We start from the raw sequence: 24,781 nt of genomic DNA on the forward strand, positions 1-24,781 counted from the left end.
ATTTTATTGTCCCTTCGACTTTTCTCCTATAAAGCACAAAAGATCAAAGCAATATGCCGTTTCGGATGCATACGCTGAATTCGAGCAAAAGAGAAGAACTTTGAAGACATCGCCTTGAATTATTACGAGCATTGGTCCCGCTGTCCTACTACAGATTCTGTCTTTTTTCCATACAGCATCACTTCTCTCTCTCTCTCTCCTTCATTTCATAGTCCTCCTTCGCCAGGAGCGGATTTTGACGTTCAAAATCTATATTAAATTTAGCTTCAAATATGATACATTCCATGTTAAACTAATCAATAAGTTCAGAATTCTACACAATATAATAAAAAGCAACGAGAAACGAGTCAAAAGGTCCAATAAGAAAAGGAAAAAATTACAAAATACATTTAGACATTTTTCAAGATAAAATAAAAAAAAAGATAAAAAATATTAACAGAGGACATTTAAACGAATTTCTAAAGATATTCGAAATAATTGGACTGTTTTTTTTTCAGTGATAAAAATTTTTCATAATTTTTCCCAGGCTATAATTTTTGTTGAGAGAGACAGTGCGCAAGGTGGATTTTGTATTGAGAAGAAGAGTGGTTCTTTTGAATTAGTCATATTCGTTTTGTTAGTGCGTCTTTCAACAAAGGTAGATTGAATTTTTTTTTCGACAGAGAATGAAGAAAAGAGAGAGAGAGAGAGGCGTTTCTCGTGTAAAAACCGGCTTGATGATTTTTTTAAAGCCGTTTGGCTTTGGGCTTTTTAGATTTTAGGCCTTAAAGCATTTTTAAGAATCAATGCGCCCCTGGGTCTTTTTCTCTCCCGTGGATGATCATTCGTCCCTCTCTTCTTTTTCGAGTTTAGCCTCTCCGCACCAGTCAACTCTCCCTTTTGGTCTTTCTCTCTCTCTCTTTTTTTTCTCTCTCTTTCTCTCTTCTGAACTCTCTTCTTGAAATCTTCAAGTCGTTCGACTTTGCTACAAAACCATCAGGCAACTCTATCCAGAGCAAAGCCCCGCAGCGTTGCCATGCCGGGGTTCGAGATCCAAGAAACTGTACAAAAACCACCAGGGCCCACCAACACGAAGAACATCTTCCTTCTCTTTTAGTTTCTTTTCTTATTTATTTTTTTTTCTTTTTTCTAATTGCAAAGACGCTACATGCCTTGCACTTTGTAAAACGTGCGCAAAATTACGTTGAAATCCAATTGAAGAAGAACCCTTCTTTATTCTCAGAAATCAGACACTAATAAATTCGATACTAAACCAACTGATATAAAAATATCAACTTTAAAATAAAAATTCAAAAGAATATTTTCAAAATTAACCTCAATAAATAAATAAAAAAAAAAGACCAACCTCCTACTTAATTTTAATTTAAAGAAACAACAAAATTTTGACCAAATAACTTAGAACTTAAGAAACTTAAAAAGAGCCTAATTAAAAAGCCAATCATGAAAAGTAAAGTTAAATATACATTCTATTTTACGAAATATTCTTCTATTTAAAACCGGTTATTTTTTTCAAAGTTTAGAAATCAAAGTTTCTATTTTCTAGAAAAAAGTTCAATCTAAAATAAAAACTAAATGAAATATATCAATAATGATGATTTCAACACAGTGTACTTGACCAATTTACTTGGAAAAAAAATATCACGAGAGAGAGAGATGAAATTAAATTGAACTCTCCGTCTGAGCGACCCATCATATTCATCTCCCACAAATAAACCATTTTTTTCACACGGCCTTAACGAATTAAATCGCTCTGCATGAAAACTACTTTTGCTTTAATAAACATTGTTTTAATGTTAATTTTTTGCTTTTCTTTAATAAAACTCCAAAAAAATGATCCAATTAAACACCAAAACAAAGTAATCATTGACAAAGGCCGGCCGAGTCATATATATGCATATAATAAAAGAAGCGCAAAATTCACAAGAATATATGAGTCACAACTATTAATTATGATATTCCAATCCTCGGTGGTAACCTCCGTGGAAAACGAAAATAAATACAAACCCCGTGATGCGTGGGTGTTTAGAGCGTTTTGTCACTAGTTTCGCAATGAAATTACTTGTTATTTGCGTAAAAGAGACACAATTGCAAAATCGAGAAATAAAGAAAAAAAAACCGTTCAACTCCCGCGCACAAATTGAATTTTATTCAGGGATACTTAGGTTATGTATCATATATGTCTATATGTATATATGAAGATCTAAATACCTGTAGCTTCACGTGAAGCGTCACGAGGCGCCAAGTTTTTTTTCCAAAGTTCACCAAAAAACAAAAAAAAGACACCAAAAAAAAAAAAATAACACACAAAAAACACAAACTAAACACCCAAAAAAATAACAAATATCACGTGGAATTCGTATTTGATGTCCACGCACATCCAGCAGCACTATACACGGCGAATCCGTACACAATACAGATTACAAATTAAATATTATGGCTGCACCGACGTTCATGAATGAAACTGAGAACAGGTCCTGCCTCCCCCGAGATTCCAACAACCGGCCAATTGCCCAGAGAACTTCAGTTCTTTACATCGCGACACAACGCCGATTGGATTTCTTCCCCTAGAACCCATAGCTAACAACGCGTGGGTGGGGGGGAATACTCTGATTGGTTACAATTTTTTACAACCGGCAACATAAGAAAATATCAAAAATTTATCTATTTTACATATTAATAAAAATACTTTCCTAAACTAACAATGGAAATAAAGAGATTAAAACTATTAGTTAAAAATTGTATGCAAAAATCACTCAAAAATTTGCACACACAAGTTATCTCACACGAACATAACCATAAAATGTATGACGCAATTATAATCAAAAATTGGGAGAAAAATACAAAGTATCATGCAAAAATTTATTGATAAATTGATTCACTTACCATTATTTCAATCAACTTGAGATGAGAATAGAACTATTACTGGAAAACACATCACTTAAACTTAATTTTTGTCGGAGCACATCAGAGCACATCACACAAAGGCGCGAAAACTTTCTATGAATTGACGTGAATGTAGCAACAATTGGCAATCCTGAAAAATTTAAAAACACAACGTGACTCATTGAATGTTTAAATTACTCGTAATTTATTTAAATTAAATTATTTTATTCTTCAATAATTTGTTAAAGTATTTAAAAATAATTATTCTGTTACTAATATTTAAAAATTAGATTAAATTATTAAATTTAATTCTGGCTTTGAATCACGTTGTCACAGTCGGCCATATTCATTTGCAGCAGCTGATTTGTCAGTGATTTTTATCCAATAAAAAGTAAGTTTTTTAAAAATTAAATTGTTCAAATAATTAAATAATAATAATTTTTAATAATTTACATTTCTCATATTTTAATATTTTTTCAAAATATTTTTCAATTGAGTATTTATGTGAATATTTAATGATTTCTTAACAATTTATAACCTAAAAATTTTCTTAAAACATTACATAATTAAAAGCTTAAGTTTAATTTATTTTTCAGATTTAATTTATCAGTTCTTTTTATTTCTAAAGCTTCTATTATTCTAAATATTGAATTTTTGTTTACAAAAGATTACTTTCAATCTAACCTCTTTTTTTTAGATTAAAAAAATGCTGTCCCGAAGAATTACGGTGACAATTCCAAAAATTATAAAGAGAAATATTGGAATTACTGCTCCAGCTTTGCAAACAGCGACTGATCCAATTCAGAAATTATTTGTTGACAAAATTAAAGAATACAAATCAAAGAGCTCGTAAGTTAAATTTAATGTTATCTAAAAACCGGGTATTTAACTATATAAAATAAGTAATTTTTAAATTTACAAAATTAGCAAGTTAATAATTATTTTTTTAATTTTTAAAATAAAGGGGCGGTAAACTAGTTGATGCATCGCCAGAATTAGAGCGGGAAAGAAAACAAGAATTAGAAAAAATTGCTAAACAATACGGTGGAGATGGTCAAACCGATATGACTCAATTCCCTCAATTCAAATTCACAGGTTTGTAAATTTTTATCTCTAAAACATTATTTTAAAAAAATGTTACTTTCTAACATGTAATATTTATCATTCATAAAAATAATGAAATACTTCTTATTTTAATTTTCTACTTTCTATTTTTCAGAACCGAAAGTAGACGTTGGTAGCTCAAATTGAATGTAGGAATGAATACCAGGAAGTAGAAAATGGGAAAAATTTGAATCCTCTAGATTCATGTGGATTCGCAAAAAAATGATCGGAATCTTTCTCTACGTGTACAGTTCCTTTTTTCAATCAATCATTTAATTTCATTTTTGTTTAACTTAATTATACTGTCTCAATTAACCGTTGTATAATGATTTTTTTTTGTCTCAAAAATATATAAATATTGAAAAATTGAGATTTATTTGTAATTATTTAAATTATAAACGTACTTACTTAAAATTTATCACAGTTCACAGAACTGATATCATTCTTTAAAAAAATATATTCTTCTTTTCACTCCACTGGTTCTGTAGATTCGAGGAGATTTGTATTTTCCAAGGCTTCCATTAAAATTTCCATTTGACATTTAACTGCAACTATTTTATGAACCATGGCAAATATTGTCATCTCTTTTTTGGTGATTAATGTCTTAAAATTACCACCGCATGAGCAAAGTTCTTTGATATTGTCCTTTTTCACTTCAAGACAACGGCGACATTGTAAATCTTGAAGAATATAAGCCATTGTTTTTCTATTTAATAGATCCAATAGTGCCATTTCAATTTCATCGTTTTCATAGCTCATCTCACAAACTGGACATTTCCATACTTGTCTGTAATGAATTTGCGTGATTTAAAAAAATTTTCTCTTTAAATGGAAATTAAAAAAAGTGATCTATAAAATATGTAACTTAAATTAAAAAGTAGGTACTTTTCACTATTTACCTATTATTTTCAAAGGCACGAAAATTATCTCTAGAAAGATCAATGTCTCTAGTATGATTGCAACCCTGACAAATTACTTCCGGCAGTGTAAAGGAAACGGAAGGATCTCTCCATTCAGCTTCGTCACTATATACACTAACATTAACTAATTTCAATAAATTTTCTTTTAGATTGCTAATTTCTTCTGTGACTTCTTTGTCCAGTGATAAAACCTAAAAAAATTTAATATTTTTTTTTAATATCAGAACAAAATTAATTGATGCGTCTGAATTTTTTTAATCATTTAAATACTAATATATTTTTATTAATTTATTTTTTAAATTTAAATCAAGTTTACCTCACAAACTGCTTTTGTCACTTCAACTGCCGGTTTAATTATTCGTTTTCCAGATACTATCGTTCCCAAATGAGGACATTCTTCCGGCATTAATACTTTTTCTGGTAATTTTTTGTGTATTTTCTGAACAAGTCTGAAAAAATAATTATTTACTTAAAATAAAAATTAATTAATATTAAAAAAATAAATTGTAATCAGAAATTTACGAACTGAAAGAGTTTCTGAGACATTTCGCCAGTTATTAAAGCTTTAGCGAATTGTGCAGTATTTTCTAAATCCGCTAAACCGAGACGTTGAGTGAAACTTTGACTGGAAACACTTTGACTTCTTTGTCGAGGACGTGGTGTTGCATTTCCTGGTTCATTATCACTTATATGCTGATAAATGGCATTTATATAACCCGCAATAATATTACTGAAAATAGTTTGACAAGACGCTTCTTTTGGTAGATATTCCATTAAATTCCAATTCATAATTATTTCCGGCTAGAAATTAAAATAGTTATTAAAATATTGTTTTTTAATTTCATTTAAAAATTTTTTAAATTCTTTTTTATATTTCTTACCCCTTCTTCTTCATTTTCTTCTTCCTCCTCCATATTTTGTTCTGCTTGACTTTCTTCCATAACAGACTTTGGTACTTTGCCCCGAACACCACCATGATTCGTCTGTAAATTAAGATTTGAAAAAAATATTTTTAAAAATTATTTTAAAAAATTAATTTTAACTAATTAATATCTTACCAAATCAAGCCATATCAAATATTCCCAACATTTTTCAAAACGTATGTCAATACTGTGAAATAATTCCTTTCGTCGAATTGAATGATCAATATATTCAACATATCCCAATGCATCTGGAACGGTACGTTTTTTCGTGCATAAAATAATTTTGTTAAAATTCGCAAAAACAATAACAGAGCCAAGTCTTTGAAATTCGGCAATTAATTGGAGGAATAATTTTTTCATATAACTGTGTAGTGTTCGACGAAGTGCAGGATCATAAAGTAAAGCTTGTGGAGAACGAAGCCAACGATAAAAATGAATTATTTGATAATCGGCAAACATATTTTTATAAATAGTCACATCCCTTAACCAAGCGTTCACCATATTTCGCAAAACTTTAAATGCTGCACTACACAAGGCCGTTTCATCATAGCTTGGAATTCCCAATGTTGTTGATTCACCAGCTATCATTTCCTGAAAAAACAATAATTTTATAAATTCAGAGTTATTTTTTTTATGTACATTTATTAAAATTAACAACCTGTAGTGTCGCTTGTGGAGCACTATGAAATGCAACAAACGAACTAGTTCCATCGACATCATTAACATGATGAGCCTGAAGTAATGTGTTCACCGCTAAACTGTCAATTTCAAGTTCAACACAAACACTTGAATAAGTACCAGTTTTATTGATTTCACAGCTTGAACTGTCTTCGAAGTCCGTGAGCAATCTGTTATTAAAATCATATATTTTTAATTAAATGTTTTAATTATTAAAGAATTATTTCGAAAATAATTTTTTTTTTCATCATCTCACCGATTGTCGTCATTTTCACTGCCTCCAAAATCTGGTTTCTCAGTTGGCGAACACCAAAGAACAAAATTATTCTTCTGTAAATGTCGTGCATAAAATAAATCAGCGCCAAATAATGTCGCATCCATAGGAATATTTCCAACTGGTGCATGAAAATATCGACATTGTTCCAACATTAAATGCAATGTTTTTTCACATTCCAAATAATGTCTTATCATTGCCTTGGCACCAATTTTTTGCCATTCCAATGTACTATATAAATTTTCAACATCGGCAATATGAGTTTTAATAAATGGAAATTCATTAATCATTGGCATATGATTTGTCAAATGTGAAACTTCCATTGCTGTTTGTAATACCAATATTGTTGCACCTTTCATTTCATTTTTATAATTCTTCAATGCTACTTGAATGGCTTTATAAATTTTCAATGAATCCGTCTCGACTTTCACTTCAAAATGTAATGTTTCCGGTGTACTTTTTAAATTTTCATCCTCCAATTGTTTTTCATTTGCTAAATTTCTCTCATTCACATACAAAGAACCCATATTTGGCATTTGACTCGTTTTCGCTGAATTTAACACAAAAACATGACATCTTTTACTTGGCGCTAAAAATAATCCCCAAATTGCACGCTGATGATTCGATGACCAATGATGATAAAGAAAAATGTATTTTAAAGCTCCGGTTTGTTCCAAATATGGTTGATAACCAACACTCTTGAATGTCAATTGTTCGAGATTAAAAGTATCAGCACCTTCGGCAATTTTTGAATCTAAATTTTGATCAACTGTACAAACACAACCCAATTGTAAAATCGCACGGAATTCCAATGTCATTTGCGATTCATAAATTCCTTCAATATCGGGTGTCATCAATTCATTTAATACTCCCTCCTTGTGATGACGAAATTTCGATTCATCGACAGTGTACCGATAGAGATTAAAAACAGGACGTCCACGTGGTAAAATTTTCGAACATTTTTGCCACTGTTGTTTAGATGTTGGATCGGGAAGTAAAATACGTCTGTTTACATAGAATATTCTCGGCACAATAAGTCGTAATTGATGTAATTCTTGATCGACGAGTGCCCAAAGACGAAATAAGCCAGGCTCATTGGTTTCAACTATTTGTATTATTTGCCATGGTGTGATAAGTAATTTTTCTTGAGCACGTTTTAAAAATCCACCCAAAGTGCCACTGGTTGGATTTCGCACAACTGAACGATTCACTTGATGAAAAGAATTATTCATTTGTCTTCGCGATCTTTTTGCACCAGGTTCGCGACCCTTTTGTTTCAATTGATAGGCCCATTTTTTCTTATGAAACTCAATCCAAGCGATTCGTTCATCTCTCGTCGTTCCCATTGGCGGTGGATTACCTAAAACCTCCATCCACGATTTTGTATTATTCTCAATTTCATCCTCTGATGATGACATTACTCGCTTTCGTTTTGAAACGGCTGATGTTAATGGAACTTTAAATATTGATTGTCTTGTTCCAATGTCTTCAATGTCAAGTTCACTGTCTGCTTCCATTGTCGAATCGAGATTCTCTACCACTTCCTTTGGTACAGTTTTGAAAATTTCGTTAATTTTCATTTGCGATTTTGTCTTGTTCTTCTCTGAGACCTTTTTGTACAACCAATCGGGATGTTTGACTCTTGGAACTGGATTCGCAATCTAAAAAGACATTTTAATAAATAATTTAATTCAATTACAAAATTGTTTGCATCTTTTATAGAAGAACTTACTCCTTGCATGGCTGCGGGAATTGTGATAATTTTCTGAATCGCACTTCCAAGTCTTTCAATATAATAACTCCAGTCCAAAATTTCCCGAATATTTGGCTCTTGAATACTTGGATCTTTCAACCATTTTCTCAGATAGTGCCTAGTGACACTTGGTTCTGATTGAAAAATAGCTAACGGTATGGCTCTAAAAATTTTATTTTAAAATACACGTTAAAAAACAAATTAAAACAAAATAAATAATCGTAATAATTCTTACCTTTCAGTGACAGGAGATCCTTCGGGTTTTTTGGAGATAATATATTTACATGCCAATCCCGCATCCTTAACCATTTGATCACCCAAAAATTCCGCCAATCGCTTAGCAGTCGAAATTGACGTCGACTTTTGACTTCCATAATCTTCCAATGTCCTTGACATTGATTTATTTTCCGAAATCAATTCAAATAATTCAGAATCCGGAAGATTTGACCCCTGAAAAAATAATTTTTTTTGTTAACAATAATTAAATTAAAAGTTAATTAAATTTACTATTTAAATTTCAAATCTTAAGATTTATCTTACTTTACTGAAAAGTATATCGAGCCAATAATCAGCAACTTTGGCAACTGATGCATAGCATTCTTCAAGTGTTTCGCCCTTTAAAAACGATTCAAACACCGACGATTGAAAGATTTTAATTAATTGAAGTTCACCACGTCGTTTTATTTCGAAACCCTTTAATTCAGCAAGTGATCCATCAAAATTAAAGACAGCATATCTTTTCTTTAATTTTTTTCCCTCTTCTTTAGATGCAGGCAAAACCATTGCCAAATATGGTCCGTCAACTTCGAAAAAAATGGAATTCTCACTTCGAATGTTATACGTTAAATTCTCCTTATTCACAAGATCATGATACACATCATTTGTGAATTCGTCTTTCACCATGAAATTAAGCACAGCATTCGGATAAGAAATCGTAATTTTCGATTTTTTCGGATGTGTCGTTTTCACGACAACATTATCGGGAAACGAAGCGGGCAAAATACACCAAATTCCATCAGTATCAAGTTCAAGTGGTCGGCCAACTTTTTCAACAATTTCACGAGCTTTCATAATAATATGAGCTCCCGTGTAACAAACAATTCCCCCCATTTCCATACTGAACCATCTGGATCTGTGACAATAAAAAAAATGATTAGTTTTTAAATATAATTCTCAAATTATTTATTGCTAAATAAATATTTACCCTCGTCTCATGACGTATCCGTAGAAGGAATTCAAAATACATTTGTGAGCGAGCTGAAGGGAATCGTAAAGAACTTCTCTTCCTTTCGCCAATTTAATTTCCGCAGCATCACCACTTTTCATTGCAGCGGCAACTTGTTGTTTTGCCACTTTTGTCATACCTTTATATTCATATCGTCTGTCCCTAAATGCACGAACAGTATCAACATAAAATGAATTTTCCCTCTGACAAATTGTTTGTGTTCTTTCTTCAGTCCGTGTTATTTTTGTTTTTCTATACGCCTTGCGACAAAATTCCGTTAATCGTTTCTTTTCATATTGCGCTTGTTCTTGTTTTGAAAGTTGATGAAATGCACGTCTTGCTCCACCCGGAAAAGCCGATGGAAATTTCTCCATTTCCAATTGTTGTTGTATTCTTTGATATTCGCCCAAACTTGCTGGCACTGAAAAAAGATAAAATAATAGTAATAGTTTCAATTGAAGAAATCTCTTATTTGAAAACAAAATGTTTACTCACTTGTTTCGCCTCTCCACATCCATTTCATATTACGTTGGCAAAGAGCTCCGGGTTTATTGTAATCACAAGCGGCGCAAACAGTTTCATTCACCATTGCCGATGGTTGTAAACGATTTGTCAAAATAATATTCGGATACATTGCACCAACATCCAAATGATAAATAACAGGTTTCTCCATTCTGAAAGGTTGATCTTTAAGCGCAGTGAGTTTTGTTTTAATCTCATCTAAAATTTCCCCAAAATTTGTCACTAAATCGAGAGAAATTTTTTCTTCCTCTTCAATTGCATATTTCAATGCGCCCTCAATGCCATCGATTAATTTTTCAACAGCGGTTGGAACAATTTTAAATTTATACGGAATATCAGCACGAAAAACACCTGATTCAAGTGCCTCCACATGACCGCCAACATATGTTTCTTGATCCAAAACATGTCCATCTGTTGTTAATTTATTAAATTCAGCTTCCTGTTTATTTGGATAGATAATATTTGCATGATAAGCTTCAACCATCAAAAGTGTTTCACACAATGTACCGGAACCTTTACGTAAAACTTCATCCGGTTCCATGGGAATAATTGTCGATAGAGCGAAAATAAATGGATGCACGTATTTTTGATATAAATAAAATGTGGCAACTGCATCGGACACGGAATAACTCGCAAGCACTGTTGGCTCCTCAGAAGCAAGTCGACACATTTCCTCAGGATCCAATTCAACTGGATCGTATCTTAATTTTGCTTTAGCCACGGCTTTTAAATTTTGTGAGCCCACTGGTAAATATGAGTCACGTTTTACCCAACTACAAAAAAAAAATCAAAATTATTTCACAAAGAAGGAAATTAAATAAAAGCCCGGTGAATTAATGATTAATTTAAATAAATACCATAGACAATCCATGTGCATAGCTGGTCGACTGACATAAACACCATCTTTATTTTTCGAGAATCCAATTCTCTCTTTCATGTCCATTCCGTGAATTGCAGCTCTTGTCTCAACGAACGGCCAATCGAAAAAATCTCCATTATAAGATACAAATACATGAGGTTTCACATCATTAATATGATCGAAGAATTTTTTAATTAAAGCTTTTTCATTTGGCTCGTTAAAAACTGTAAAGACACCTTCAAATTCTGGTTTTGGTGTATATTCAAAATCTTCAATATCTGCAGAAATTATCTCCCTGTTCGTTATCAAGTAACCCTTAAATACATACAAAGCGATTAACATTTTTATATTTTATTAATAAATTAATGAAATATTTAAAAAAAAAAAAATACCTGTGCATCAATCATGTAGGAAATCATCATAATTTGATCGCTATTTGCGTCGGGAAATTTTAATGGTAATTTTGTCGTTTCAATATCGTACGCCAGGACAATTGGTTCGGGTCGTTCAACAATGTCATCTCTTCGAGTAATTATTGGCGGATTTTGTGTTCCACATGTTTTTATCGAGTACCAAGCGCCAACGAAAATTTTTAAATCAATTGATACTCGAACGTGATGTGGTACATCGTGTTCTCTGTGAAAAAGAGAATTTTTTTAATTAAAACAATTCAAATATTCACTTAAATAAATATTTCTTGAAAAATGATAATAAAAACAAAATTCCAAATTCATTTTACCTAATATCAAGAATATTATCCATATGATCCACCGTTTTCTTCATTTCATGAACATTGTTAGAATTCAACGTTTTCGTCAACAATTGATCATAATATGTGTTATTTTTTTCACGTTCTTTGTTAACTCTCACTGCACTCATTATGTCTCTTTTCACTTTCATTAAATTTACTAAATTTGAGAATTTTAATTTCAAATATCTTTGTTTCAATCCAATCAAATGATTCGGCTGAAAAATTTAATGCAATTAATAAAAATTTAAAAAATCTACTTATTGGATACATGAATGAAATTTACCAAATCGAGATCTTCTTTTATTACTATTTCAATTTTTAAAATAAATCCCGAAAATTTTTTGAATAAATATGTTGAAACTTCTTGAATAGTATCTTTTCTGCATAAAACATAAAAATATGGTTCATACGGTAATGAAACTTTGAAACGAGTAAAATCCTCTTCAATAAAATAATAATCGACACCGCTAACAAGTTGCTTGTCATCTTCAACAATATCCGTCTAAAATAATAAAAATATTCTTGATTAACATAAAATAAATTAAACAAAACAATATCAAAAATATTAAAAGTAAATTTTATTATTACCGCATGCATATTTAATAAAAATCCTATTCTTTCTTTAACGTCCGTTACTCTGTGGAATCCATATAAAGCATCAATTTTAATATTTTCATTTACTTGATTTAGTCTTGCCTCTGCAGTATTTTCTCTGTAAAGAAATATTATTTTATTAAAGTAGATACTCCAAAAATTAATTTACTTTTTTGAATATTATTCGAAAATATAAAAACATTCAATGTATTTGGAGGTTAAGTTGTCTATATGAAAAATTGAGACTTAATTTATATAATTTATGGTACAGTTGCCTGGTAGTAGACATTTTTAATGTTAATTATGAAAATTAGAAGTTGTCCTGTCTTAAACAAAGCAAATACTGATCGTAAACTAAAATTAAAAAAAAAACAATACTTACCTGGGAACATTATCTCCTGAACCAAATTTCTTCTTCCATGTATCAGTCCTGTCAGGACGGTAGCGCCCGGTATTAACAGACATTTTGAGACAACGATTTTACACAGAAATATAATTATACACTTGTAATTACACTAAATATATGTACATTTGACAAACGTGATTTTTACAGTAGTTTGCTTCGCCATTGCATGTTTGTGCAAGTTTCAATGCCGTTTTCGCGCGTAAAATTTTAATCACGTGACCAATGTTCATCAGCGCCATCTTGTTGGCGGTAATTTTCAAAATTGTTATTTTAAAATTTTAATTATGTAACAATTATTTTCATACATATGTTTTTTGATAAAAATTTTACTAGTGTAAATATTTACATTAATAACTAGAAATTCATTTTAATAATTTCATAATGTAATACAATAGTTAATACACTTTTTAGATAAAATTCAATAAAAAACAAAGTGTTTGATACTTTTTAGCGTAGCAGTTGGTATAACTGATGCACCTGTTTATTTATATCGGTCAGCTGTTTTCCACGTAAATACATATTTATAAACAAATACAAATAATTACAATTGACAAAAATAGTGCGTCAAATGACAAATATTTAACTAATTTTAGACAGTGTTAGCCAAAGAACTTGACAACAAATCTCTGGATGCTTTCGATTAATAAAGATTTGTTCAAAACAAACAGGTATATTTAAATATTTAACTCTTATTATTTTTACTTAATTATTCAGTTGTAATCTTATTCACCTTTGAACTTGTAAACGCGATAATTTTAGACTAGTGTATAGATAAAATCATTAAAAATTGCATTAAATATAATTATCTAATTTACTCGCAATTTCGTAAGTTTATAACCTCATCTTATATTAAATTTTAAATTATATATTTATTTGAATTGTTTTTTGTTTTATCAGATTTACGTTATGGCCCTAGCTGCACAAGTAACGACATTATTAAATTCCTTACCTACCAGTGATCTACTTTGGGAAATAACAAATTTAGCCGTGATGAAAGAAATGAAAGTAACATTAAAAGAAACAACAAAAAGTGGTTTTCTCGTTGGAAGTATTGTGATGATATCAGGACTTTTTGGTGGACCACCAGGAATATTAATTGGTAATTTACAATATTCAAATATATCAAAAAACTAACAAGAAATTTATCTAACGGGAATTTTGAAAAAATAATCAAAATTAACTATTATTTTTGATTGATTAAGGTGGTGTTGCTGGCAGTTGCTTAGCAGCGTACTTAAGTCAAGGAAAATTTAAAACTGTAACGGAAATAGTTAATGAAGATCTCACGGAGGAACAAAAGGAAAAACTTGCAGATGAAGTAAGAAAATGTCTCACTGCACAAAATATTTTCACAATTGCTGAATTTGCCCTTCGTTTACAAAGTAATGACTTACTATTAGAAGCAGTAGTGCAAATAGTTCGACAATTTATCACTTCGGATTTAGTGATGAAAATTATGTGACTCTCAACAATTTTTAATTAGCTAAGATTTAGTTTATGAATAAAAATACAATTTTTTCTATATTCATATTCAAAATATCATTAAATGATAATGTAATAAAATTAAACTATTTTTTTAAGAATATAAATTATTAAAAAAAATTATTAAAATTCTCGATTATTTATGAAATTTACTAAAAAAAACAAAGTCTAATTTTTGAAATATAACAAAAGGAATTTTTACAATTAATGTAAAATTTAATGTTTATTGAAAACTTTAGACATTTTATTAAAGTAATTTGATTTATTATAAAATGTGTTTGTAACAACTTTTGAGAAAACAAAAAAAAAATATTCTAATTCCATGTAATTCTAAGTATATTAACTACTGTAGAAAAGTACAATTACAAATTTACACTTTATAAATGACATCACAAAAAATGCGTTTGCATTGAAAAACGATTATTCGAAGAAAAAAAATAGTATTCTTTTATACAAGTTTATCAAATTAATCACATAACTTTTTTTTATATATAATATATATATTATAAATCTTTATTCACTAACATTTGTTGCATGTGATTTGACATGCACGGGTTGAGCTTCAGAAATTTTTGAATTCACCGTTGCCAAAAGTTCAGGTGACAAATCAACAGGTGTCATATTTTGTTCGGAATTTGGATCATTTGCATTATAATCTTTACTTACCATGTAAACTTGTACGACTGTTTTTCCAGGTTCACCAGGTGATTCACGCGTTAAAATAACCAATGATCCGGGCTCAATATCTTTTATATTGGGAATGACATTTGAAATAATATCATGTGACTGTGATTCAGATTTTTCTGTTTCTTTTACATTTGTTGTTTTCGAATCTTGCGGTATAGATTCATCAACATCGGAATAATCGGATGATTCTATATTTGGTGCTTGTAATTTTCGTCTCTTTGGCAATCTTCCCGATCTCGTTGGTTTTACATTATAAATTTCCATGTCTTCCGTATCACTGCTCGATTCATTCATCTCATCAAAAACGGTCAATGAATTCATTGATTTTCGTTTACGTCTCGTTCGTCTCGATTTTTTTTGTGTCTCATCGTTTCTCGATTCACTGGAACTTAAATCACCGTCAATATCATCGTCACCAGAATTTCCAAGTTCTTCAATACTTCCAATCACAAAGCCTGTCAATTAGAAAAAAAAACAATTACATTAATAAAATAAAAAGTGGTAGTTTTTTTGGTAGTTTATTACATTTTAATTTTAATAAAAAAATATAAAGCTTACGACATTTAGAGGGACGTTTTGATCTTTGCTTTTTGGCAACTTCTGCTTTCATTTTCAAGGCCTCTGTTTCTTTTCTTTCACTTTCGTCCATAGCTTCTGCAAGAAAAGTTTTTTTTTTTTATTTAAAAGAAATTTACGAAATTTATGAAGATTTAAAAATTGGTGTCTTACCCATTTCCTCTTTTAAGGTTTCCATGTCAAAAACTTGACATTTAAGAGCCTGTTCGATTAATGTTCGATTTGTTTTCTCTTCCTTTTTAAATTTGAGTTTCAATTCTTGTCGCGTTCTTTTTGGAAAGAAACTTTGCATGAGAAGAAAATCGGTGCCAATATTACTGAGTGCTTTATAAAATCGTAACGTGTCCCATTTTGACCAGTCCTTACTTTTTTGACGTCGTTTATAGAAACCACCTCCGTTAGTTTCATCGTGAACTATTGGTCCTGATCTATTCTTTTGTTCGGTTCGCTCAATAATTAAACTCTTTTCATCGACAATTAATTGTCCATCGGGACCGACTTTCACTCGAGGTACTGGCATCGCAGTTGGTTCGTCTTCCTCCTCCTCTTCATTTTCCTGAGTTTCTTCAACGGCGTTTCTGTAAAATTTCAAATTAAATTAAATTCTCAAAAAAAGACAATTGTTTTTTAATTTTCAAAAAACTCACGAGCAAACGGACAATTTCCTGGTAGACGATGGATTTTCTAATCTTGTCATTGGATTAGTAACTGGATTATAATAAATCAAATCGTACATTGTCAATTTATTTCGATCGGGTGTTTTATTCTCGTGTTTCAACATAAATTCCCTTCGTGCATCGGCTAATTTTTTTGCCGATTCAGAAACAGTTAGTCGTCTCTTTTGTTGGCCAACTTTTATTTTTGAAATATTGTGAGCACCACTTGATACATCCTTGTTACTTTGTACAGAACAAATTGAATCGTTTCTTACTCGCATGGGAATAGAGGATTTTCTACCATCGTCTTCCGATTCACTTGCACTTGCTCCACTTCCTTGAACGCTATTTTTTCGAACTCTTCCACCACTGTCGAGACGCGGTGTTGGTCGCATAAAACAAGAACGATTTGAAATGTGTTTTGAAGAATTTACACTCGAAATTTCTTGACTTTCTTGATCACTTTGATTTTTATCCACATTATCATCTTTATTATTCGTGGGAATTTGTTTTTCGACTTCATTATTCGTATTGCTTGGAGGATTTTGTTCTTTATTAGTTTCAGTATTAATTAAATTTTCTAAATTATTTGTTTCTTTATTAATATCGACATTTCGATTTTCAACGATCTTTTCAGCAAATTCTTGTTTCACATTATTTAATTCAATTTTAATTGATACATTTTTATTTAAATTATTCTCAGTCTGTGCAATAGAATCTGTTGATTTTTCAGTCTCGTTTTGTTTTAAATCAAGGCATTTTTCTCTATTTTCATTATCAGAATTCACAATATTTAAATTAGAAATTTTTACTGATTTTTCCGTGTCAACAGTAGAATTTGAAACCTCATTTGCAGCGGAATCTGTAATTTGTTTATCATTATCTGAAGTTGAATTTGGAGGTTTTTCAGCTTCTGTTTTTATTTGTTCTTGTAATTTTCGACGAATTGGCACAGTTGCCTGTACTTTTAAACGAGCTCGTCTCATTTTCAAGTTGTTTTTATAATATTTACAAAGAAAATCTGCAAATGAAAATATTGATTAACGATTTCAATATATATATTTTTGTTTTTTATTTTAAAAAAGCAATAAAATCTAGACAAATTTTATTTTGAAAATAATTATAATCTCCTGATTAGTAATTAAAAATAAAAATTAAATGCCGATCATAAATTGTCTGTTGACAGATGGAAACGTATGATTTATCATAGAATTAATTATTGCTTTTGATTTAAACTTGTTACTAACCTTATAAATAAATATTGATTGATTATTTTATTGAATAAAGAATTCATAAAATTTCAGTAAAAAACAGAAAAAACACTGAAAAACGCACATGAAATTACATTATTCTGATTTCAACGAACACAAACGTGTATTTAATAGGTTATGTTGTCATAAACTTTCTTCTTTTCCACTAGGGAGATAACTAGGGATATTTAGTATTTTTCTCACAGAAATTTCCTTTGAGATTTTTTGGCGGAGTATTTAAAATTAGATTTTTAATATTTCTGAAAAATACAAAGTATAAATGATGAATAAATAATATATAATCAATTAAAAATAATAAAAATAATTTTTAAAACTAATTCTAAGTGAAAATTAGAATACTAAATTAAAATTTGATAAAAACTACGTAATATAAAGTAAATTGATTTATTCTGGATGTATTGTATCTGCAGTATCATAATTACATATTTATATAATAATATTAATATATTTGTGTAACATATACTGATAGTCTGTATTTCTTATTTCTTATTTTTTTTTTTATTTTTTTTTTTTTAATATTATGTCTGTAAATGCTAGGCCTCTGGACAAAACGATCCCCTCATCCTCAATTTGTATAGGTATTATCTTGCACACCATTTTGTATTAGTCGCTTATTTAACAAACATTATATAAAGTAATAACAATCATCGTAAGGTAAATATTTCTTTTTTTAAAATAAGAGGAAAGAAAGAATTAAAATCCATCCGCGGAATGTTTTGTTTTATTGTGCACTGATGAAATAGCGGTAGACAACTGTTGCTAACACTCCGAGAAATATTGGAATCAGCCAGGATCTCCAAGAACCACTATAATTTCCAATCATCACATCATCTTGCAGCAACTATATTATTTATACATGACACCCAAAAAATTGAAAAACTGATACACTCTCTACGAGAATTCTAAAATTCTATCGGATTTCATATTTTCAAACAATTTTTCTTTATGAAATCCTTTAAATAAAATAAGAATATATAAATCACCTTGAAATGTGTGAAAAGAAAACTTGAGTATGATTGTTAGTCCTGAGAAAAGATTCGTATAAATTAGATGCTTAAATATATTTGACATTCTTGAAAAGCGAAAAAAAATGTTAAGATAAAATGTTTGATTGAATTAATTAATTATTGAAAATAAATAGTAATCTGAAAGAAATTTGAAAATAAATAATGCAACAATCGTGCAAATGTTGAAACCAATGCCGATTAATTAATTAATTATAATAATTAATTATATTCTTTGTATTAAATTAAAATTTTTAATTTCAATTAATTATCATAATTAATTAGATTAATTGTCGAATGCTTTAGAAATCAGAATTATGTAGAGGTTTTCAGTTAATTCAACAAAAGTGGTGCAAAAATATAATCGTAAAGTGCAATTACGATAATATTAATTTTTTATATTAATTCAATAAACATACCTGGAATCTTCTTCTCCTACATTTTCACTAGACCAATCTTTGGCACCCTTGTTGGCTTCATCAATTTTCTCTTCCTAAAAAAATTTTTATGTTGTATTGAAGTTTTGATTTTCTTAAATTACTGAAAACTTACGTCTATAATTTCTCCAACTTTAAATGGTTCCATCATTTGTCTAGCGTCACTTGAATGTCCAACATCTTCGAAACTTTCAGTTGCATCTTTTCCTGCTAGTTCTAAAAGAACTTCCTCTCCACCAGGATGCTTTTTAAATTTTAAAAATATTATATTATTATTATAATTATTTTAAATCATGCATAGATAAATAGAAAATTCAATTTTTTTTAAAAAGAAACATTATATTTTCTTAGGAAAAACAAACACTTTAATATCTCTTTGTCAATAAATATTTTTTTCATATTTTCCTCATTAACTAATGACCTCTTAATGAGCTTGCAATTTGCAAGAAATATGGCACAAAATATGAACATTGAACTTCCATGTATATTCAGATAATAATCGAGTGAATTTCACGTAAAGACGACACGAGGAATATTTTAACTTGCATTTTAGTCATTAATGTAGATTTTTACAGTACAAAGGTCATTGAAGAATCACAATCCTAAGCTTCTTATCAAAGTAAAAGACAAGATTCTATATTTGTAATGAAATTAAGAAACTTTATTAAAAGTCAAACAATAGAATTTCCTTTATATGTTTAATTAATAAAATTATTAATGCAAATACATATATGAATAATAATAGAATAACAATAGAATTTAAAAACAATATTAAAATAACAATAGAAACAAATAAAACAAATAAAAAATAAAATTTACTCCTTAACAGAAATTTATTAATATATTCAATTTAAAAAGGAAGTGACATGGAAAATTATTTTCATCAAATAGTAAATGAATTAGAAACTAATGTGAAATATAAATAATATTAAATAATACGAAAGGAATGTCACTTTACCTCATTAAGAAATGCGGTCACGTTGTACACGTTATTGTGAATAATTAACCAAGTTTCCTTGCTATCGTTGTATTTAGCAACTTCTTCTCGTGAAAACAATTTTGTTGCCGTGCTACTAGAAGAAGTTTCATTCGGAGTCATTTTAAAACTGTAGATACTAGAAAAATATTTATTTACTTAAAACTTTAGTTCTTTTAAAAACAGGTTTCTAAAATTGAAACACAATAATAAATAAAATAATTTGTTATAAATATAATCTAAGAACGGTTTCACTTTCACTGCCTTTAAAAATGCTTGCTATTTTTAAGGTTATGGCACTAACTTGAAGTTGGTCACTTTCCGCATTACGTCGGAACCAGCTGATTGGTGACTATTACCGCGCAATTTTTAAATTAGAACAATATTCTTTTATTGTAATTTGTTTACTAAAATTAATTATTATTATTTACAATCCATATTGTAATTTTAAATTATTTACAAAATTTAAATATTTGCATTTTTAAAGCATTAGAAAATAAAAAGGAGAAAAACATTTATATGTTGGTAAAACTTGTCCGGAAATATTACCAGCCAATCAAATGACATATTTTGTCCCTAGTAAACATAACCAACAAAAATTGACAGGAAGAATAAGAAAAGAAACAAACAAAAGAAAATAAAAGTTAAAGGAAACAGTAAGTTTGCAGTAAGTTTATCTTTTTTTTTTTGAGTAAGAATATTTTTGTTTTATTTTATCTTTCCTATTTTATTTTACTATAAAATTCTTTGATTTAAGGAAAATAAATTTTTGTAGCTTTGGTTATGAGTTCAAAGGATGAAAAATCATCAAGAGGATGGACGAAAGAAGAAAAGGAAAAACTTTTAGAATTAATAAAAATTCATGGTCATACAAATTATGATAAAATAGCACTAGGACTTCCAAATAAATCGCCATTAGGAATAAAAGCGAAAATAAATAAATATCTATCATTATCAAAATCTTTAAAGCCAGGTTCCGTGGATCCTCTCGATTTTTGGTTGTATTCATTTTTTCAACAAGATGACGAATCTTTAATTTCACGTGCATTATTATATGTTCAATTATTTGAAACGCATCCCACAGTTGAGGAATCAAATGGAATTGAATTTGATACAATTTATGGATTTCTGCATCGTCTAACATCGGGGCATCCACCAAATAATATTTCACCTCAAAGTTTTGATGCATTTGACAGAGAAATGGTTAGAGCAATTGACTTTGTTTCAAATAAAAGTGAAAAAGAAGTTCTCACCTATCTCAGTACATTGAATATAAAGAAAAAACCGGCAAAAGATTATTCAAGAAAAACGTGATGTATTTTCAGTTTTATTTGTGGGATATATTTTTATTAAATTTCGAAATCTAAAGTAAGCGAAATAAATAAATATTATAATTATTTATTAAAATGTGACTGATATTTTGTATAATTGAAATTTTCAGGAATAAACTGGAAACATTCTGTTATTATAAAGGAAAGAATAAAAATAATTTACAAGAATGATATAAATTATCTATTGTCTATCCTATAAAAAAATAGAATACTGGGAATTTTGCATTTAAAAAAATGAAAAATTAGAACCTCTTTTTACGCTACTGTTAATAAAATATTTTTCCACCAATCACAAATTGAAATACTGCGCAGCAGACAAAAATACGATACTACTATATGTGTATAATGCAACACACTATCACACCTACTGACTATAGCAAGTAAGCAGCGTGTGGCACAAGTCTTGTTTTATTGAAAACACAACTCTTAAAAATCTTCAGGAAATTAATTTTTTTTCCCATCTCAGTATTTAAAAAAGAAAATCATGTCAGCTTCTCCGATCGCAAGGCAAGTCACACAAAATCAAAACATCCCTTTGACGAAGAGAGTCGTCATTGAGGATGCTAATCAGTTACCTGCTGATTATTCCTCGACACCCGGAGGTACACTTTATTCAACCACCCCAGGAGGTGAGTCATAAAAGAAAAAAATTATTTTCTAAAGATTTCAAATATTTTATAATTTAAAATTGCCTAATTTACAAGAGTGAAATATCTTGAAAGTGAATCTTATTTTTATCAATCAGCACGTGTTGAATATTTATCTCTCTTTGAGACGAATGTGTGTGTGTGTGTCTTTGTTTTTCTTTTTTTTTTCCCCTTAATCCGATGTTAATAACCTTATCAAGTGTCTGAGAGGATTTCTCATATTAAAAATTCCAACAAATTCGTGAGTGAATTTAATTTAAATATAAAAAAAAATTCTTAGAGAAATATTTTTCTTTTTTTCCTACTGCATGCGAGTGTATATATATTTTCCTTTGTGAGTAACGTGGCTTTTGTTTTGCCTTTTTGCTAGATGATAAGAGTATGACTCTTCAAGGAGTTTTAAAGGCATTATTCCTGTATAGATTATTAATAGAATTGGCTGTATTTCTATCTGAGCCAAGAATTTCTTTGATTTTATAAACACATTCCTAGATGAATATTAATTAAATTGTTGACAAAATTCTAGTATTCGTAAAATTTTTAAATTTAGAAAATTATGTAATTACCAACATGAAACATGTAAAACTAATGACGAAGGAACTTTAATTAATTACATACTTAATATGTAATAATTAGAAATTAATATTTAAGATGTGATCTTTTAATTAAATGTATTTAAAAATTATTAAAATTCTATTGTATGCTCCAAAGATATCAACAGGTGTGGATAAGAACATTATATAGCCTTGACCCGTGCCACACGTGGTATTATATGATGTAAACAACAAAAATTGATTAATTAAAAAGAAAAATTGATAAATTTTCAAAAATCGAAAAATTGAAAAAGAAAATTAATTTCTTCATTCAAAAGTCTTCAACTCGGAAAAGAAAATAACGATGAAATATTTTGTTTACCATATTCTAACGCAATAAACCGCATTCTATAAGCAATAAACTTGTTTTCTTGTTTATTCTAATGCAAAATAAGAAAAATGTTTTAAAGAAAAAAATACAATGCTTGCAAAATAAAAATTAAGCAACCTGCATTTCTTTTTTGCTATAAATTAAAAATTTCTTTATAATAAACAAAAATTAAGAAGATAAAAAGAAAAAAGAAAGAAATAAAAAAGAAAAATAAAGAAAAATTCTTTCTATTTAAATTTATAATAAAATATTTAAATTTAATTCTGCGAATTAAAAGAAAAAATTGTTCAAAATAATTATTTAAATTTAAATTTTACTAATTATTAATATAGGATAAAGTTTTTTTTTCATTGTAGACTATTTGTAAGACAAGGTCAAAGGCGATATGAGTTATTTTATTTGTTTGAACGTATTATGTAACTGATTGAAAAAAATACGCAGCGAGCGAAAGTTTAATGACCCATAAAAGTGAAAATTATTTTTATAGATACATTCTTTGTTTTAGAGAAAAAAATTACCTTTTATTTATTTATTTTCTTTTGAATGAAGAAAAACTATTTTGGAAAATATTAAAATAATATATTTTTTAAAGCAATATTTTCTAAATCTTATCTCAATACATATGTAAAATAGATTCACCTTTGCTATGAGCATTGAATCATACATTTTCCTTATAAGGATTCTTGTTATGACAAAAACAAATTTCAAAGCACAATGTTCTTTTTATGAGAAAATTTTCAATTTAAATTTAAATATTGGTAATTATTTTATCAATTTAATTGCTTTTATTTAATTATTTTTTTTGTTGTAAAGTTTTAATGTCTTAATTTTTTTTTGATTAATTGATAAAATTTTTAAAGAGACTTACTTAAATAATCTCGAGATTTTATTCTCTACAGGTACCCGTATCGTTTACGATCGTGCCTTCCTGATGACATTGAGAAATTCTCCGATTTCAAGAACTCCACCTTCAAATTTGACTAACATGCCAGCTGATATTCAAAAGAATCAACCGACAGGTGTTACAGCACCAGTGCAAACTTCTAATGGACCTGCATCTACCATTAAAGGTTGTTGATCATTTCTAAAAAGAAAAAAAATTATTAATTTTTATATTCTTTACATTAAAAAAAATATTTTCTGCTTTTTTTTACAGTGTCTCCTACGAAAAATACTGCCAAAGGTTTGTTTTTTGTCCATAATTTTCAATTAAAATTCTAATTTAAATTAATAATTTAACAATGAAAATTTATAATTATAAAGATTTGGTAATTTGTTGTTTTGTTTTATTTTTAATTGCAGAGATTCCTGTGATTGATGAGACATCTGAGCAATTTCAAATGGACATGTAAAGACATAATGCCGTGCCAACTGTGATCCAGACGATATTATTATTAATTTGTCAGTAGCCTTCAAAAATAATTATTAAATTTTTGAACGGCATTGTTTAATCTCCTGACACTGTTGGTGATATAATAAAATCATTTTTTTTTTATTTTGATGAATATACATATAATACCAACTACATTTTTGCCATATTAAGCTCAGAGTCAATAATTTTAAAATAAAAAAGAAAATAATAATCACGAAAAGAAACTACCTCAGGTAGATGTGAAATATGCCAACATAACAAAAGAGGAGTATTTTGACTATTGTTGCTATAAATGCGTTTGGATATTTGTACAAAAAAAAATCAATTCGGCTCAAATTTACCCAAAGAGACTTGTGTATTGTCTTAACGAAATTCTTGAATTGTATAACATTATTTTGTAGTTTGCTATACTTAAGGGTATTAATTAAAAAATAAAAATGTGTTTTATATAATTCATCTTCTTTTTAACTGTAGAAATAGTTTCTTTTTAATATTTCTTGGAGATACTCCATTACTTTTCTAATTA

At 28.8% G+C, this 24,781-nt stretch overlaps 8 protein-coding genes across 17 annotated transcripts in view; 4 read left to right on the top strand and 4 right to left on the bottom strand.

Annotated features, from left to right (window-relative positions):
* Positions 1-3,017, bottom strand: part of LOC127284267 (ETS-like protein pointed) — a 94,072-nt gene extending 91,055 nt beyond the window's left edge. For 2 of the 5 annotated variants that reach the window (XM_051309658.1, XM_051309643.1), the window contains exon 1: positions 2,209-2,520. Coding sequence is in view for 1 of the 5 variants with exons in the window: in XM_051309674.1 (XP_051165631.1) it covers positions 2,884-2,886 (3 nt within the window). In the remaining 4 variants the exon portion in view is untranslated. Of the gene's footprint in view, positions 1-2,208; positions 2,521-2,883 lie in introns of those variants that run through there. The other 3 variants (XM_051309651.1, XM_051309674.1, XM_051309668.1) reach the window with 3 other exon arrangements.
* Positions 2,888-13,078, bottom strand: LOC127284261 (DNA polymerase epsilon catalytic subunit 1). 2 transcript variants are annotated; one of them, XR_007843458.1, is made up of 20 exons: positions 12,869-13,078; positions 12,481-12,604; positions 12,176-12,394; positions 11,881-12,107; positions 11,534-11,777; positions 11,140-11,456; positions 10,256-11,055; positions 9,740-10,181; positions 9,076-9,667; positions 8,771-8,985; positions 8,515-8,698; positions 6,765-8,443; positions 6,489-6,678; positions 5,966-6,421; positions 5,789-5,890; positions 5,434-5,708; positions 5,224-5,356; positions 4,887-5,098; positions 4,396-4,774; positions 2,888-3,034 (listed from the first exon to the last, which is right to left on the bottom strand). XR_007843458.1 is itself a non-coding variant. In XM_051309629.1 (19 exons), exons 1-19 carry the CDS (start codon positions 12,949-12,951, stop codon positions 4,456-4,458), a joined length of 6,813 nt encoding a protein of 2,270 aa, XP_051165586.1. In that variant the 5' UTR covers positions 12,952-13,078; the 3' UTR covers positions 4,344-4,455. The 2 variants fall into 2 exon arrangements, 1 of the variants encoding a protein (XP_051165586.1); XM_051309629.1 differs by lacking the exon at positions 2,888-3,034 and having other exon boundaries at positions 4,344-4,774.
* On the top strand, positions 3,119-4,357 carry LOC127284295 (ATP synthase-coupling factor 6, mitochondrial-like). The gene is made up of 4 exons (XM_051309686.1): positions 3,119-3,274; positions 3,581-3,732; positions 3,848-3,978; positions 4,103-4,357. The coding sequence occupies exons 2-4, from the start codon at positions 3,590-3,592 to the stop codon at positions 4,132-4,134; spliced, it is 306 nt and encodes a 101-aa protein (XP_051165643.1). The 5' UTR covers positions 3,119-3,274; positions 3,581-3,589; the 3' UTR covers positions 4,135-4,357.
* Positions 13,079-13,356: 278 nt separating the features above from the next.
* Positions 13,357-14,503, top strand: LOC127283414 (protein C19orf12 homolog). Of its 2 annotated transcripts, none has more exons than XM_051308270.1 (3): positions 13,357-13,560; positions 13,790-13,991; positions 14,095-14,503. In XM_051308270.1, exons 2-3 carry the CDS (start codon positions 13,799-13,801, stop codon positions 14,352-14,354), a joined length of 453 nt encoding a protein of 150 aa, XP_051164227.1. In that variant the 5' UTR covers positions 13,357-13,560; positions 13,790-13,798; the 3' UTR covers positions 14,355-14,503. The 2 variants fall into 2 exon arrangements, with proteins under 2 accessions (XP_051164227.1, XP_051164236.1); XM_051308279.1 differs by lacking the exon at positions 13,357-13,560 and adding an exon at positions 13,567-13,717.
* Positions 14,504-14,692: 189 nt separating this feature from the next.
* LOC127283363 (transcription factor TFIIIB component B'' homolog) lies at positions 14,693-17,781 on the bottom strand. Of its 2 annotated transcripts, none has more exons than XM_051308181.1 (5): positions 17,541-17,781; positions 16,285-17,314; positions 15,791-16,215; positions 15,623-15,715; positions 14,693-15,516 (listed from the first exon to the last, which is right to left on the bottom strand). In XM_051308181.1, the coding sequence occupies exons 2-5, from the start codon at positions 17,277-17,279 to the stop codon at positions 14,888-14,890; spliced, it is 2,142 nt and encodes a 713-aa protein (XP_051164138.1). In that variant the 5' UTR covers positions 17,280-17,314; positions 17,541-17,781; the 3' UTR covers positions 14,693-14,887. The 2 variants fall into 2 exon arrangements, with proteins under 2 accessions (XP_051164138.1, XP_051164128.1); XM_051308171.1 differs by having other exon boundaries at positions 15,620-15,715; positions 17,541-17,778.
* A 153-nt stretch (positions 17,782-17,934) lies between these two features.
* LOC127283425 (cytochrome b5) lies at positions 17,935-20,285 on the bottom strand. Its single transcript, XM_051308291.1, has 4 exons — positions 19,964-20,285; positions 19,121-19,249; positions 18,988-19,061; positions 17,935-18,370 (listed from the first exon to the last, which is right to left on the bottom strand). Exons 1-4 carry the CDS (start codon positions 20,102-20,104, stop codon positions 18,286-18,288), a joined length of 429 nt encoding a protein of 142 aa, XP_051164248.1. The 5' UTR covers positions 20,105-20,285; the 3' UTR covers positions 17,935-18,285.
* Positions 20,286-20,522: 237 nt separating this feature from the next.
* LOC127283403 (uncharacterized) lies at positions 20,523-21,480 on the top strand. Of its 3 annotated transcripts, XR_007843351.1 has the most exons (3): positions 20,523-20,637; positions 20,757-21,349; positions 21,423-21,480. XR_007843351.1 is itself a non-coding variant. In XM_051308245.1 (2 exons), exon 2 carries the CDS (start codon positions 20,765-20,767, stop codon positions 21,293-21,295), a length of 531 nt encoding a protein of 176 aa, XP_051164202.1. In that variant the 5' UTR covers positions 20,523-20,637; positions 20,757-20,764; the 3' UTR covers positions 21,296-21,480. The 3 variants fall into 3 exon arrangements, 2 of the variants coding, with proteins under 2 accessions (XP_051164202.1, XP_051164217.1); XM_051308245.1 differs by having other exon boundaries at positions 20,757-21,480; XM_051308260.1 differs by having other exon boundaries at positions 20,554-20,648; positions 20,757-21,480.
* Positions 21,481-21,652: 172 nt separating this feature from the next.
* Positions 21,653-24,707, top strand: LOC127283432 (eukaryotic translation initiation factor 4E-binding protein). Its single transcript, XM_051308303.1, has 4 exons — positions 21,653-21,941; positions 23,783-23,953; positions 24,040-24,066; positions 24,186-24,707. Exons 1-4 carry the CDS (start codon positions 21,797-21,799, stop codon positions 24,233-24,235), a joined length of 393 nt encoding a protein of 130 aa, XP_051164260.1. The 5' UTR covers positions 21,653-21,796; the 3' UTR covers positions 24,236-24,707.
* Positions 24,708-24,781: the final 74 nt, after the last annotated feature.

The sequence above is a fragment of the Leptopilina boulardi genome, unplaced genomic scaffold (genome assembly GCF_019393585.1).
Source record: "Leptopilina boulardi isolate dan_hultmark-lab unplaced genomic scaffold, ZJU_Lbou_2.1 LbouV2_119, whole genome shotgun sequence".
Taxonomy (NCBI): Eukaryota; Metazoa; Arthropoda; class Insecta; order Hymenoptera; family Figitidae; genus Leptopilina; species Leptopilina boulardi.